Source organism: Chinchilla lanigera, unplaced genomic scaffold (assembly GCF_000276665.1).
Source record: "Chinchilla lanigera isolate Chin_1 unplaced genomic scaffold, ChiLan1.0 scaffold00145, whole genome shotgun sequence".
NCBI classification, from domain to species: domain Eukaryota; kingdom Metazoa; phylum Chordata; class Mammalia; order Rodentia; family Chinchillidae; genus Chinchilla; species Chinchilla lanigera.
In genome coordinates, this window is record NW_004955546.1 from 2798186 (window position 1) to 2813068 (window position 14883).

The window sequence follows — 14883 nt, forward strand, 5'->3', positions numbered from 1 at the left end:
CTTTAACTCTTTTGCCAAGATACCTAAAAGGGGAATAGCTGGGTCAAATAGAATTTCTATTTTCAGTTTGTGGAAGAAGCTCCATACTGATGTCCATAGTTGTACTAATTTACATTTCCACCAACGATGTAGAAGAGTTCCAACTCTAACCTGTGTGAAGATGTCACTTTCAGAGTAAAACCCCACTTTGTTTTTGTACTTTACAATAGCTGTGGGAAGGAAGAACAGGTGGGGCAGGGATGAAAAAAATTAAGATATGTTATGTACACATGCCAACTCCCCACAAGGAACGTAATCATTATGCACTACAAACATGTGGTAATAAAGAATAAAAATTGAAAAAATAGCTACGCGTTATCCTTGGAGTTAGCACCACTGGCCAAGTCTCTTATTTCTCCTTAGACCTGCTGGCCTGCTGGGCTTACCTTCTGTCCCTAGCACTGGCCTCTTTCACCATTAGATTGTTGGTTGGCACTTCTGCTGCTTCATGCCGAGGGGAAATGAAATATAGAGCCAGGTCAGAGTTAGCAGATGGCCATGCCCAGTGCCCAGGATTCAGGTGACAGAGTTGGTTGGGGGGGCCATGCGTGGCTCCATTGAATACATGTGGGGTGCAGCTTCATCTGGTCCAAGGAGCATGGGTGTGTGGCTTTGCCTGCTTATTACATTTAACATAAAATTCTCAACTTCTACCCATAATGTCACAAATGACAGAGTGTTCACCAATTTCATGACCACATGGTATTCCATTGCGTGTACCTATCTCTGTTCCTTTATACATTCATCAGGTGATGGTTGAGTCCATATTTTGGCTTTTTCAAGCAACACTGCTGGAGAAAAGAGAGCACAAGTCTTTTGGACATCCTGCTTCATGTCCTTTGGATGTATAGCAGGGAGTTGGATTACTGAATCACAGGGGACTTCTGTTTTTAGTTTCATGAAGATCCACCCTACTATTTCCCATAAAGGAGATCATTCTTGAGGAAATAGAAGGAAGCTTTTTTTGATGCCCCATGGAGCAAAGAGTGAAGACTGAAGAAGACTTTTAGGAAGTTCAAGTGCTTTGAGGCATGTGGCTTGTCAGGACAACCTGAGGAGGTGGCCAGGGCCTGCAGGATGTCTTGGTGCATTCCTGCTCTTTCATACCAGACCCTAAGTGCACTACCCTCTGGACCGCAGCCACAGCCAGGCAAAGGGCAGGCTTACCTGTTTTGGTGCCCTATGTCTTCAAGAAAACTATCCTCACCACCTGCAGTGGTGACTGGCATTTTGATCCTGTTTCTTTGTTGATAAAATCAAGTAAGCCCATGCCATGTGCCTAGCAACCTACCCAGTATAGTGTTAATGCTCAGGTAGGGAGAGTTCTTTATTTTTTCCTCCCACTTAGGTTAGTGGCAAACACCTATTATGTTCGAGACAGGGTAAACACATAGCTGGGGTGGAGTGCTGATAGATAAATAACTCCTATATCATCTGAGACCAGAATCTCCTGTTGATAATCAACACACTGTAAATACTGTGTGGGTTCAGGGTGAGAGATCCTTCAAAATGACGTTGAATGTGTGCTGACCTCTCCTGCCTATAAATGCTCTGTGTGACTCTTCCTGGGTACTGCCTGGAAAGAGTGCTGATCTTCACAATGGTAGGTAACTGGGTTAGAGGTACCACTCAGGGGTAGAGCACCTGCCTCACATTAGCAGGTAAGTGATTTTATACACAAAGACAAGGACAGAAAGAGAAAGAATATGTACTCTTTACTGTAATAGACTGTGATGTACTTTTCTTTTGGATACAACTTAAAAATCAAGGCAACCTAAGTTTGTACAACCTAAACTGTGTGTATTGCAGTTCAATGTGAACAGTATAATTAAAGTTTGAGAGTTTTGAAAAATCTTAACACATTTTACACTGTTTCTATTCTCCAGTACTAAGTAGTTATTACTTCCAGTAATTCTTAGATTCCTTGAGATTTTGTATGTGTCTCTAAATCTTGGGGCCTGTGGTGAATGATTTGTATAACTGAGTATAATTTCAGAACTTCAGTTCATTAATTACTTCACAAATGTGGAAACTAAGACTGGGGAGGGAAATAGGCTGCCATAGAGTCATTGCCGCATGCCTGGGAAGCTGATATGAGAACCCAGTCATCCCTCTCTCCAAGCCAGGGGCCCCCATACAGGGCTGTCTGTGGAGTCATCTTAGAGTCTGACACTGATTTAACTTGCCTGCAGTGCAAATGGTGCAGTGGGCATTTGAAGGCTACACAGGGTGTTCTAATGTCAGAAGAATTTGGGAGGTCAGCTGCTGGCCCCTTTTGCTATTTCATATTGGATAAAAAAGAATCTTGTTTCTAAATCTATAAAAACCCATGAAGGCCTCCTGTCTGTCTTAAGTTCAAAGTAAACTAGAAAAAAACCTTTCCTTAGCCTGAGCCAGTCACAAGAATGGCCTGGGTTGCTCTTAGATCTGCAGACAACAGGGGAAGGAAGCAGTCACTGGAGAGGAGCCCCTTGATCTCTCTCTGCTTCATGGCCAGCATACCATGAGCACATTTTCACCAAATCAGGCCCTTTTACCATGCAACTGACTGTGCAAGGACTGAAACTGCTACAAATTCTGAACCAAAATAAGACTTCTCCTTTAAACTCTGAGTGTTGGGTGTGGTGTCTCAGTGATAAGGAAAGTGACTAAGACACCGCTGCAACCTACTTTATATTCACATGTCCTGCCAGCCTCCAATTGTGTATTCTTTCTGCCTGCATGTCTTTGTTCTCAATTGGGTGTCAGTTCCTGGCAGCCTCCAATTGTGTGTCCTTTCCCCTGTATGCCTTTGTCCATTTTCATTGTTTTCCAGATTTGTCTTTCCTCTCCTCATTCTTTGACCTCCTATGAATTTTTTTTAAAAACTTCTGATTCTCAAGGGTTTCCCAAATTTCCTCTGTAATGAGAAAGCACACTGGCAACGCAGCTGTGGGATTCTTTTTTTTTGGTACTGGGAATTGAACTCAGGACCTTGAGCTTGCCGGGCGGACGCTGTGCTGCTGAGCTATAGCCCCACCCTGTAGGATTCTTGACACCCATATTCTTCTGTCCATTGTTTATTCAGTGACTCTGGGGGCTGGTTGCCTTTCCCGGTCACCTGAGGAAAGAAGTTCCACATTCATTACCACATCCCAGAGTGCTACATAGAGACCTGTGTGTGACCAGCCGTCCAGGTAGACATTGAATCCACCCATTCTCCACTATGTCTTTCCTTATGTTTCAGAAGGCTCTCCTGGGAGGACTCCTGGTTCTGGCCACCTTTGTGAGGTCATGCAGTGCCCAGTGCTACGTGATACCCATGGAGGGAAGTCAAGATGACTCCCCAACTGGTAAGCTGATTTTCAATGTTGATCAAGTTACCGTAGCTCGTAGATAGGACTGGGTGGCAAGTGAAATTCTTTGAATCTACCCAGGAAGGTGAGTGAGGGAAGATACAAAAATTGAGTCAAGTGAGGGTCCTTAACTTGGCCTGCATATAACACAGTTGTTTTCAATTCTGTCTCGCTGAGAGTTGCCTGTAGATCTATTGAAATTTACCAGTGTTCAGGCTCCATCTAAGACCAATTAATCAGAATCTCTGCAGTCAGAGAAGCACATTCAGAAGCTCCTTGATTAATTTCCCAATCCATTCAGGGTTAACAAGCGTTGCTGAGTCCAAAGAGGTGTTAGACATTGATGTTCATGTATATCCCAGGAAGTTTTCTTGATGTACAGGTGCTGATTTAGGTGACCTGAAGGCAGGTGTGAGACTTGCCTGTCCAGGGAAGCCCAGGAGATACAAGGACAGAGGGTCCTGCAAGCACATGAGGGCTCCAGGTCGCAGCAGTGGTTCTCAACCTTGGTTAAACATAGGTATCTCTGGACAAGTATTCTGAAATGATAGCCTCATGGGCCCCCACTGGAAGATTTTGGTGCCCATGTGTCCCAAGATGTTCACAGGTGCAATATGTGAGAACCAAAGTAAAAAGAAGCAAACTAAAAAAGTACAGGTGAGGCCTTTATTTAGAGATACTCTACCAAGTGAAAGTGGGCTCTTAATATAAGTAAAGAGGAAGGCCTTAGTTATTCTTGAAATGTCTATTTTGAAATAAAATATAGAAGGACTTGGGCTTGTTTTGATAAATGCTATCAGCTTAATGGACCTTGCAGTACTGAGATGTAGCCGGTGGTAAATAGAGAAGCATTGTAATATATGACTTAGAAACTGTGTCTCATCTCTTGGGGGGTCCGAACCTCAGTGTTCTAACATCCATGTCCCTGTTGTATGACTCAGGGACTCCACTAATAGTGCTGTGTGGATTTTTTCCAGAATGCAAGGATTCTGATGGAGTCTCACACTCAATGAACTCCAATTGGGTGAGCAACTGTGAGGCATGTTCTTGCAATAGAAATGGAATTCAATGCTGCAATATGTGAGTCTCAATCCAGTATTGGCCAAGGGGGCGCCTGGCTGTCTCTAAAAAGCAGCTTCTCTGTCTTTCAAAATCCTGTTTTTTGGTGTTTCTAGTAGACTATAATTTGTAGAGCAGGCTTAGGCTCCCAGTGAAATGGATAGAGACAGAGCTCTCCCACCTGTGTCCTTTGCCTATATGCACAGCATCCTGACTGTCAGTACTCCAGAAAAAGTTCCAAGAGCTTCTCTTCAGAGCCTGGACCCACACACGATCATGACTCCACAGTGTCTGCGTGAGGTGTCACCCTGGATGTGGTGGCAGGCTGTAGTTCTCAGTCCTGACCTTGTGCAGATCAAATGCTTTTAGTACACTCATGCTGTTGTGCAACATTCCCCCCCACTCATCCTGAGTCCTTTCATCTTGCACAACTAAAACTCAGCACCCACGCAGTTATCCCTCCTCTTCTCTTGTCCCTCACCCTTGGCCATCACCATCTTCCTTTCTACAAGTGTCACTGCTTTAAGGCCTCTATGGCCTGCATCCATGAAGTATTTGACTTGTTGAGCCTACTTTACTGAATCTAGCATATGTCCTCAAGATTTATCTACTACAGAATGTGTAAGAACATGTTTTCTTTTCAAGGTCTTTATGCTACATTGTATGGACAGAACATGTGGTACTTGTTCTTCATCTTTGAATGGGCACTTGGTTTGTTCCATCCCAGTTTTATTTCTCTTTATCTATTCATTATATTTATTCAGAAATACTCATATGCACATAGGTTCCAGAGGACAGGAAACTGTCTAATAGTCAGATGTTTTTCTAAAATTTACTGTGATGGTCACCATTATTTTGACCTTAGAAGATTTTTCAGAATAGGAACTTTGTGAGCAAAGGTAGAGAGAAAATGTGGGAGGCACCAGTGATGACCTTTAGCCTTTTATACCCTGTAACCCTATATTGCTTACTGCTTGCACTGAACTCAAAGCAGCCAAGGGATGTGTAGGTCTTTTTGCTGTGTTTTTATGGGTGCCAATGGTGTAGACTTTTGAGGATAAAGAATGGGTACCTGCAGCCATGTTTATTCTAGGCACCCTACATCTAAGCCCCCCAAATGCGTCTGATGTCTTCCTGTCAGTCAGGCTTGGCTTGTAACTTTTTCTAAGAACAAGAGTAGTATTTGTTTTTGTATGTTTTTTGCAGTGTCAGGTAGGAATCCAGGACTCAGGCATGCTAGGATAGTGCTCTCCCACCCAGCTTCACCCCAGCCCAGCAGGAGAGTGTTTGCTCATAGAAATGTTGGTGTGAAGTAGCATTTCCCAACTATGTCTCTGTATTTCACTGTAACCAAGATTCTCAGAGAGCCTTATACATCAACCCCTGTAAGTACAGCAGTGGGCAGGTGACTTGAAAAGAATGCCCTAGTACTATGAGAGTTAAAGCATCTGGATGGTTGGGAAGCCTCGTGGTTGATGCACAGAACAGGAGGAGAGTGCCATGACCAGACTGGGAGAGGGGTACAGAGCAGTCTTTGAGGCATTGCAGTGGCTGACTGCTACCTGTTACAGCTTCTTGATTTCGTGGCCCTGCAACTGATCTTGTCTTCAGAGTAAATGACACTGGACTCTGCAGTGTGGTCTTCTCCTAACCATGTTGAGGGCTGGTAAACCATTCCACTTTTATTTTGACTATAGCACAGCACTGATTTGATTCAGCTTCTCTGAGACAATACTTGGATCCACAATGCCCTCTGCAGGACACTGCACACATGCCAGGTGCTCTGTATTTGCAGGGTAAGGCTCCCTGAATTGGGTGATGTCCTTGCTTTTGCTTTGCCCAGGCCCAGCTCCCAGACTTCAGTGAGGTAGTCACAGGGCCAAGCTCATCCAGCTTCCAGTTCTGGGCATCTGATCACTTGATATTTATGGTGTCACAACCTTGCTCAGTCTCTCTCAGCTGCTTCCCCTCCCATGCTAGGTCTGGGTGGAATTAAAGTTGCCTCTAGTAATGGGCCCTATATTCCAGGAACTTGGTTCTGCACATGGAATGCAGAATTATGCATGTTTGTTGTCCATTAGGCACATGGAAAAGGTTAGGTGTTCTTCCGTAATCACTATTTTACTTTAAAGTCTTTTCTGCTGGAAAAAAATATACATTACATAAAAATTTCAAAGCAATCATCAAGTTTAAAATTTCCTGGCATTGAGTAACATTCACATTATTTTTTAATCATCACTATTTCCAAAATTTTTACAGTTTTTTTTTTTGCTTTTTTTTTTTTTTTCCTGGCGTCAGGAATCGAACTCATGACATTGTGCTTGCCAGGCAGGCGCTGTGCCGCTGAGTTAAATCCCCAGCCCTTTTTTTGCTTTTTAAAAAGTGGTACTTTGGGTGAAATCCAGAGTTTTCTCTATGCTGACCTTGAATTTTTTTAATCCTTCTGCTTCACTGTCCCAAATAGCTGGTGTTATAGGTGTCCAGAGCAACCCACAATTCCTGGATTTTCAGAGAGTTTTTATTGTCTTCAAACCAAAAATGTGTACTTTAAGCTGTAATTTCCATTCCTCCTTCCTATCCTCTCAGGCATCCTGTGTTTCACCTTCTGTCTTATTGATTTTCCCTCTTGATCAGGTCAGTGAAACCCCACCACACTTGTCTGCTGTGTGGACTTGTTTCTCTTAGCAGCTGCTTTTGTTTTGTTTCGTTTTGTTTTTTGTTTTTCCGGTATCGGGAATCGAACTCACAACCTTGTGCTTGCCAGGCAGGCGCTGTGCTGCTGAGCTAAATCCCCAGCCCCCAGCAGCTGCTTTTGGTTCAGCTCCATTACTGCATGTTAGGGTTTCTTTCCTTCACTCCATACCAACAGCCAGGAGGTTGTCAACCCATGCTTGATTTCTTCATTTGCATGTGGAGGGACTTTGGGATGAACGCACTTTTGTTTACAGTGAATAACACTGCTGAGAACATACAAGTGTGTTTGAGCTCTGGGGCTCTGAGTCTGTTGGGGTTCTACACTGTTTATACAATTGCTGTGCCATATGGAACTATGGATTGACACTGAAGAGTTCTTGGGGTGTTTTCCTCGTAGCTACACTATATCATATTCCTACATGAAAACCATGTCTGAATTTTAAAAGATTTAAAACAACGTTTGGTATATGTATGAAGAAAAACATATTCATTATAGAGCCTTTGGAAAAAACTCCTCCAGCTTATCATCCACTGTCTAAAAATAATGATCATTTACATTTTATCATAAGTACTTTTTCTTTGGTATCAAACTTCATATTGTCATTTTGTGGTCTGATTTGTCAAATTGAAATCCTAGCATGGTCACTATTCCAGCCCATAAAATCTCTTCAGAATGTTTTGCAGTGCAACTTAGCTAATTCTCAGTCTCATTTAAACCAGGACCTAGAGCCCAAGCATGATCCACAGAATTCATCCATTCACAGAATGATACCCACAGGGATCTGTTGTGCTTTGTTTCTTTGATCATTTTTCCAGGGCCCTGGTAACCATGAACACACATCTGCACTCTTTTTTTAGTGCATCACCAAGGGAAGCAAGTGTCAATATCCAGCAGCCAGACAGCACCAAGAAGTTACATTTCTTAGGGTGGTGAGAATATCAAAATATCCTCTTTTGATAAATTTGAAGTCCAGCATCATCTGATGAAAGGAAACATTGTCTCAAGCTGTTTCTTTTTTTTTTTTTTAAAGGCAGGGTCTCATTATGCAGTTCAGGCTGGCTTTCAGCTCACTTTGTAGCTCAGGCTGGCCTCGAATTTACGATGATCCTCCTGCCTCAGCCTCCCGAGTGCTGGGATTACAGATGTGCACCACCAGGCCCTGCTCAAGCTATTTTTATCCACTTGGGGTCCTTAAAACCCAGGGCCACGGAGTGAACTTTAAAGAATTATGAGCACAAAGCTGTTCGTAGCACTGAATGTGCACTGGGGTCTTCAAGAAGGAGACCCCCAGCTTGATCTTCTTCTCCTGAGAGCCATGAACCTGGGCTGCAAAGGCTCCTTGCTTTTGTTGGTGGAGTTAGCACTTCTGATGACAGGAATCCATACTGAGTGGGGAGAGTCCCTTCTGCTGCAGCAGTACAAGTGACTTCTTGCATAGGGAGGGGTAGAAGGGCTGGGCTGGAAAATGCTTCCTGGCTAAAGTGTGTGGCAGATCTGCCCTGGGCCTGTCAGAAAGTCTCTTGCCTTCTGTGTATGCAGGGAGGAGTGTGGGACCCAGGAGAGGACTGATCTATGTGACTCTATGGTACAGAGAGGTCCAGATGTCTGGGGACCCATTCTGGGGCTGCCACTCAAGGCGTGCCATAGCTTAGTGAGGATCAATCTAGCCAGCAGGAGTGTGAGCTGTTTTGCACACAGAGCTGGATGGACAGCAGCATGGGATGGCTGGTGTCTTTGTCCTTCTAACAGGCCTTGGTCTTCTCTCCCTGACAGAGCTGCTATACCTGTACAATATGACCAAATCAAGTGCGAGTCCCATTTCCATAAGGACAACTGCAGCTACACTGTGGTGGAGCGTGAGAACCCGGGAAAACCCTGTGAAGTTCTTGCCTGGATACTGTAACATCCTCCACTAGGTCTGGTGTGCCCCTGCCAGGCCCCCTCTTGTGGTCTTTAACAATCTGTAATTGTGCAGCCCTCCTTTGCATAAAATCATTCTTAAGCAAACCTTTGAACACATGTGTTCTTTGAATTTACTAATTGCATTTTCAGTGATTGAATGCTGATTGCAAAGCACACAAGTATTTGAAGGAGGAGACAAAAATAGACACAATGAACATCACAGCATGTTTCCTGCACTGCAGTTGGTCATCATATGCGCCTTCTTGGAGGACCATGGGCATCTCTGTCACTTCTCAGCCTTCAGCTTTCTATTTCTTGAGACCTGGTGGGTAAAGTAGAAATAAGAGTCTTCAAGATGAAACTTGAGGCATGATTCACAGAATGCATCCATTCACAGAATGATACCCACAGGGATCTGTTGTGCTTTGTCCCCTTGGTCATTGCCCAGAGCCCTGGTCACCATTAGGACACATCTGCCCTCTTTTTAAATGCATCACCAAGGGAAGCAAGTGCCAATATCCAGGGGCCAGACATCACTGAGAAGTTACATTTCTTAGGGTGGTGAGAATATCAAATTATCCTCTTTTGATAAATTTGAAGTCCAGCGTCACCTGATGAAAGGAAACATTGTCTCAAGCTGTATCTTTCTTTTTTTTTTTTTTTTTTTTTGAGGCAGGGTCTAGCTATGCAGTTCAGGCTGCCCTGGAGCTCACTTTCTTAGTTTGCAGTGTTCGTGTCCACATCTCTTTCTCTCCTTCAGTAAGTGTCTTGTCTGCTCTGTGCCCAATCTCTCTGCTTTGCTTAAGGTCAGATCAAGGCAGGACAGGACAGCCCAGGCTGAGGCAATTCCCACAGGATGCCTTGTAGCCCCATCCCTTAGGGAACTGAGGCCAAGGCTGTGGCTGTGGGTGTCCTGACCTGGGCCCAGTGCTATTTGGACCTTTAGCAGCCTAAAGGCTGGCTCCTTACCTTTTATGGCCAGTCTTGGTAATAAGGACAAGCTCTGTTTTATTTTAGTCCCAGAAAGTCTCATTTCAAAATTCTTATCTTAGTTGAAGAAGAATTAGGACACAACATATCCCTGCTATCTTTGCTTGAAGAATGATTGTGTCTGTTTTCCCCTGGTATTTTGGTGGCTTTTGGGACATTCACTTCTGGCCCTTTTTCTCTTGAGTTTCTTCCTGTTACAAGCTCTTATGATCCTCACAATGCCACCATCTGAATTTAGGCTTCCTTTCCTTTTGTTGAGATGGCTTTCCCAACTCTATTACTCAATAATGGGATAGTATCTACAGTATTCACTAGAAGTCTGTCACCTCCCCACCCTCCTCTTCCTCCTGGTCCCCCTGACTCAGGTAGAAATTAAGACTTTCTGCAGTAATTTACAAAGAACCAACTCAATGCTCAGCCTCACTTTTGAAAATGACTTCCTTGAGCCATGGTGTACAAAATAGCTTTAAGAGAAAAGGGCTTTGGACATTAACTATTTGAGTTCTAAGCCTGAATACTAGGCATAGAAAACACCTTATGCACACCCAGACTAGAAGGTGCCACAGATAGGAGGCAAAGAAAGGTGACTGTTCAAGTGAGTCACTGCAGCAGAGTCCTGCATGCAATACTATACCCTGTCCCTTATTGTGCCATCTATAGACACTAGAGGAAAGGGTTCATGGAATTGAACCCTGAATGAGTAATAGAATCTATAAGCCAAGGAAAGGAATCTCTGCTCACTTCCTGTGGTATCTGTGAATATCAGGATGACTTTCAGCAGCCCCACACCATGGATCATGGGGACAATAACAGTCTGAGACAGATGTACTACAAGTGTTGTTCCCTATGGTATATCTAACAGGACAAGGACAATTAACAGGGCCCCTCAGACCAAGAAAGACCATGAGCCCTGTGAGGGCCTTGCAGTGAGGAGCAGTAAATCAGATGAGGTTGAAGGGTACTGTTGAAAATATCCAGATGTGCTTTTGTGTCCTCTACAAACCATGTCCCCTCCTCCTTTATTCTCCTGGGCCAGAGAGCAGCCATGTGCCACTGCAGAGAATGTGGTCCTTCTTCCACCTTGAACTTCAACCCTGTCTTCTGTTGTGATGCCTGCCAAGATAGTTTAACTGGATGTTGGTACGTGAAAATGGTTTTATTTTGAGAAGGGGTGAGAGGGAATCTCAATGTTGTTTTAATTTGTATTTATCTAATGGTCAATGATATTGAACATTTTTTCATATATTTATTTGCAATTTGTATTTCTTCATCTGAGAAGTATGTATTCATTTCAGTTGCTCACTTTTGGATAGTATCTTTGAATTTGGGAGGTGGGATTTTTTCAATTCTTTATGTATTCTGCATAGAAGACCTTTGTGTGAGGGATAGTTGGCTAAATGTTTTCCCAATTCGTGTATTTCCTTTTCACTCTGTCAGTGATTTATTTTGATGTACAAAACCTTTTGATAAGATGAGATCCAAGTTATTGATTCTTTGAAGTATTTCTTGTGTGGTTTGATTTTTAGTCATGAACTCTGCTTACCCCTATGTCTTTAAGCTTTCTACCTACTTTTCTTCCAATAGATTCAGTGTTTCTGTTTTAAAATGTAGAACTCTGATCCATTTTTATTTTAGTTTAGTACATGAGTATAGTTTTAGTCTTCAGCATGTGGAAAGAAAGTTTTTCCAGCACCATTTATCAAACAGGCAATCTTTTTTACAGTGAACATGTTTGGCCCCTTTGTCAAAGATAAGGTGGCTAAGTGTGTTTGTAGTTGTTTCTGCATCTTCTAGTCTGTTCCACTGATCTTCAGGCCTGGTTTTTTCCCAGTGCAGTGCTGAATTTATCACAGTAGTTTTGTCATATAATTTCAAGTCAGGGATTGTGATGCATCTTGCCTTTCATTTTTTGCCCAGGATTTCCTTTGCTGTTCTACATCTCTTCTGGTTCCAGATGAATTTTAGGAAGTTTTTCTCTAGATCTGTGAGATATGCTAATGGTATTGCATTAAATCTGTATAAGAGTTTACGGAATATGACCATTTCCATAGTGTTAGTTCTTTCTATCCATGAGCAAGGAATCTTTCCATTTTCTGAAATCCTCTTCAATCTCTTTTAACAGAGTATTGTAATTTTCACTGTATAGATCTTTTACTTCCTTTGCTAGATTGATTTCTAAGTTTTTCATTTTTTTGGATACTATTGTGAAGGGTGTGGTTTCCCTAATTTCTCTCTCAATGAGTTTTCGGTTTATGTACAGGAATTGATACAAAACAGCTATTGATATTTTGTTGAGTTTGTTGTTTATGTACAGAAATTGATTTAAAACAGCTATTGATATCATCAGCTATTGATATAACTGATATTAAAACAGCTATTGATTTTTAAGTGTTGACTTTGTATCCAGCTACATTACTGAATTTGTTGATTAATTCAAGGAGTCTTCTTGTGGAGTTTTTGGGGTCTTCCATGTAAAGTAACACGTCATCTGCAAATAGTGATAATTTCACTTCCTCCTTTCCTATCCTTATTCCTTTTATTTCTCTCTCTTGTCTAATTGCTCTGGCTAATGCTTACAGAACTATGTTGAATAGCAGTAGTGACAGAGGATATCCTTGTCTTGTTCCTGATTTTAAATTGAAAGCTTTCAGTTTTTGTCCATTTAGTATGATATTGGCTGTTGATATGTCATAGATAGCTTTTATCAGGTTGAGGTAAAGACAATCTATTCCAATTTTCAGTAGGGTTTTTATCATGAATTAGTGTTGGGCTTAATAGAAAGCTTTTTCTGTATCTATTGAGATGATTATGTGATTTTTGTTTTTGGGTTTGATGATAAAGTGTATTACATTTATTGATTTACTTATGTTGAACCATCCTTGCATTGCTAGGACCAATACCACTTGGTAATAATGTATAATCTTCTTGATGATTTGCTGCATTGTTTGCTAGTATTTTATTGAGGATTTTTGCATCTATGTTCATTAGAGAAATTGGTCTGTAGTTCTCATTTTTGGTTGAGTCTTTCTCCAGTTTTGGTGTCATGTTAATACTTGCCTCCAGGAATGTGTTAGGGAGACTTGCTTCCCTTTCAATTTTATTAAAGAGTTTGAGGAGTATTGGCATTAAAGCTTCTGTAAAGTTCTTGTAGAATTCAGCTGTGAATCCATCAGGAGATGGGCTTTTCTTTCTTTACAAGTTTTTAATCACATTTTCAATTTTATTAATTGATGTTGGGTTATTCAGAAGTTTTATACCTTCTTGATTCAGCTTTGGTAATTCATACATAACTAGGAATCTGTCCATTTCTTCAGTGTTTTTCTTCTTATGAGAGTAAAGATTTTCAAAGTAGGTACTGATGATCTTCTGAATTTCTATTTGATCTGTAGTGATTTCACACTTTTCATTCCTTATTGCCCGAATTTGAGTTTTTCTTTCTGTACTCCCATATTTGGTGCATATGTATTTATGAAACAAAATCCAACAATATACTATGTACAAGAAATACATTTAACTCAGAAGAAATTCATAGACTGAAACTCAAAGGATAGAAAACAAATTTCCATATGACAGGAACACAGAAAACAGCAGGGGTACCTATTTTGTTTGCAGATAAAGTCAATTTCAAACCAAGAATGATCAAAAGAGAAGGTCACTATATACTTGTCAGGGAAAAACTTCAATAGGAAAAGATAACAATCATAAATACATATGCCAGCTGATTATGGACTGAAACCTCTACAAACTGTGAGATGAAATATACTTTTCTGCTTTTTACTTGCAGGTGTCAGGTATTTTGTCCCAGCAATGAGAAAAGTAACTAAGACATCACAACAACAGCCAAGGACATTTACCTATTCACATGCAGAGGGATGTTGTGAGAATTATGCTTCTCTCTTTTTTTTAAAGTGTGCAAAGGTATTTATTAGGTAAGCTCACAAGATCACAGGTATAAGAATCCAAAATGGTCATCTATGCATGAAAAATTCCAGTTAACTGAAGGATTAGAACACTTGGGTTCTGAAACATTTTCTCATGTATCTTTTCCCTTAGTAAAAATTTCTAGTCAACTTTGGGGAAAGCTTGAATTTAATAAAAACCTCATTTTCACTTAAAATGCATTCATTTGATGAAAGTGTCTGTCTTGTAACTAAAATTACTCTTCTCCTCTACTCATTTCTCTTTCTTCATATTTTGTAAAATTCAAATTCTCTAAAGATATGATACCTGCAAACCTGGTGTTTAATCCTAAATTACCTATGTCAATTCCTGGAAAATATCCTTACTTCAGATGATTTGCAAGGCAATGTTGATTTCATGCATTTGTGAAAGGTTTTTGTGAAGGTTTTTGCCTTATACCTGCCCACCTTACACAAGCACTCAAGTAGTATTAGCATGAAGAACAACTATTTTACACACAGTAATGAGAAAACATTAATAGTCATAGGTCAGTGACAGAAAAGAATGGTAAATTTTGTGGGCCTTGGCCATTCAGCCATGATTTTTGTTTTATTTTGTTTAAAAATGTGTTAAAACTGAAAACATATTTTGTCAGCTACCTCTTCCCTTGCCTTCTTGGAAGTCCATATGTTCTATGGGGAAAATTGAACTCAGCTTCATTTTAGATTTTCAACTTTTTAAAAGAGCTATTTGATGTGCAAAATTTGTATGACTTTAGAAATCAGATCTAAAGTCAATTTTTGGACAAAGTTCAGACTACATTTTTTGAACTCTTTAAATAATTATTTGGGTCAGATTGGAAAGTTCAGTCCTTTTCTGAGGCTAGTTGGAAGCAGAATGACACATTGGTAGTCCATATTTATACATTGCTAATTGTGCATGTTAGGGAGTCATACTTTTTTT

The 14883-nt window shown here is 41.2% G+C and overlaps 1 protein-coding gene and 1 long non-coding RNA gene across 3 annotated transcripts; both read left to right on the plus strand.

The window, feature by feature from the left end:
* Window positions 1-1533: 1533 nt before the first annotated feature.
* Window positions 1534-9143, plus strand: LOC102020489 (beta-microseminoprotein-like). Of its 2 annotated transcripts, none has more exons than XM_005411810.1 (4): window positions 1534-1642; window positions 3266-3371; window positions 4352-4454; window positions 8902-9143. In XM_005411810.1, exons 1-4 carry the CDS (start codon window positions 1586-1588, stop codon window positions 9029-9031), a joined length of 396 nt encoding a protein of 131 aa, XP_005411867.1. In that variant the 5' UTR covers window positions 1534-1585; the 3' UTR covers window positions 9032-9143. The 2 variants fall into 2 exon arrangements, with proteins under 2 accessions (XP_005411867.1, XP_005411868.1); XM_005411811.2 differs by having other exon boundaries at window positions 4352-4398; window positions 8902-8963.
* A 219-nt stretch (window positions 9144-9362) lies between these two features.
* On the plus strand, window positions 9363-14137 carry LOC106147358. Its single transcript, XR_001232213.1, has 2 exons — window positions 9363-11160; window positions 13805-14137. It is a non-coding gene; the product is annotated as an uncharacterized LOC106147358 (long non-coding RNA).
* The last annotated feature ends 746 nt before the right edge of the window (window positions 14138-14883 follow it).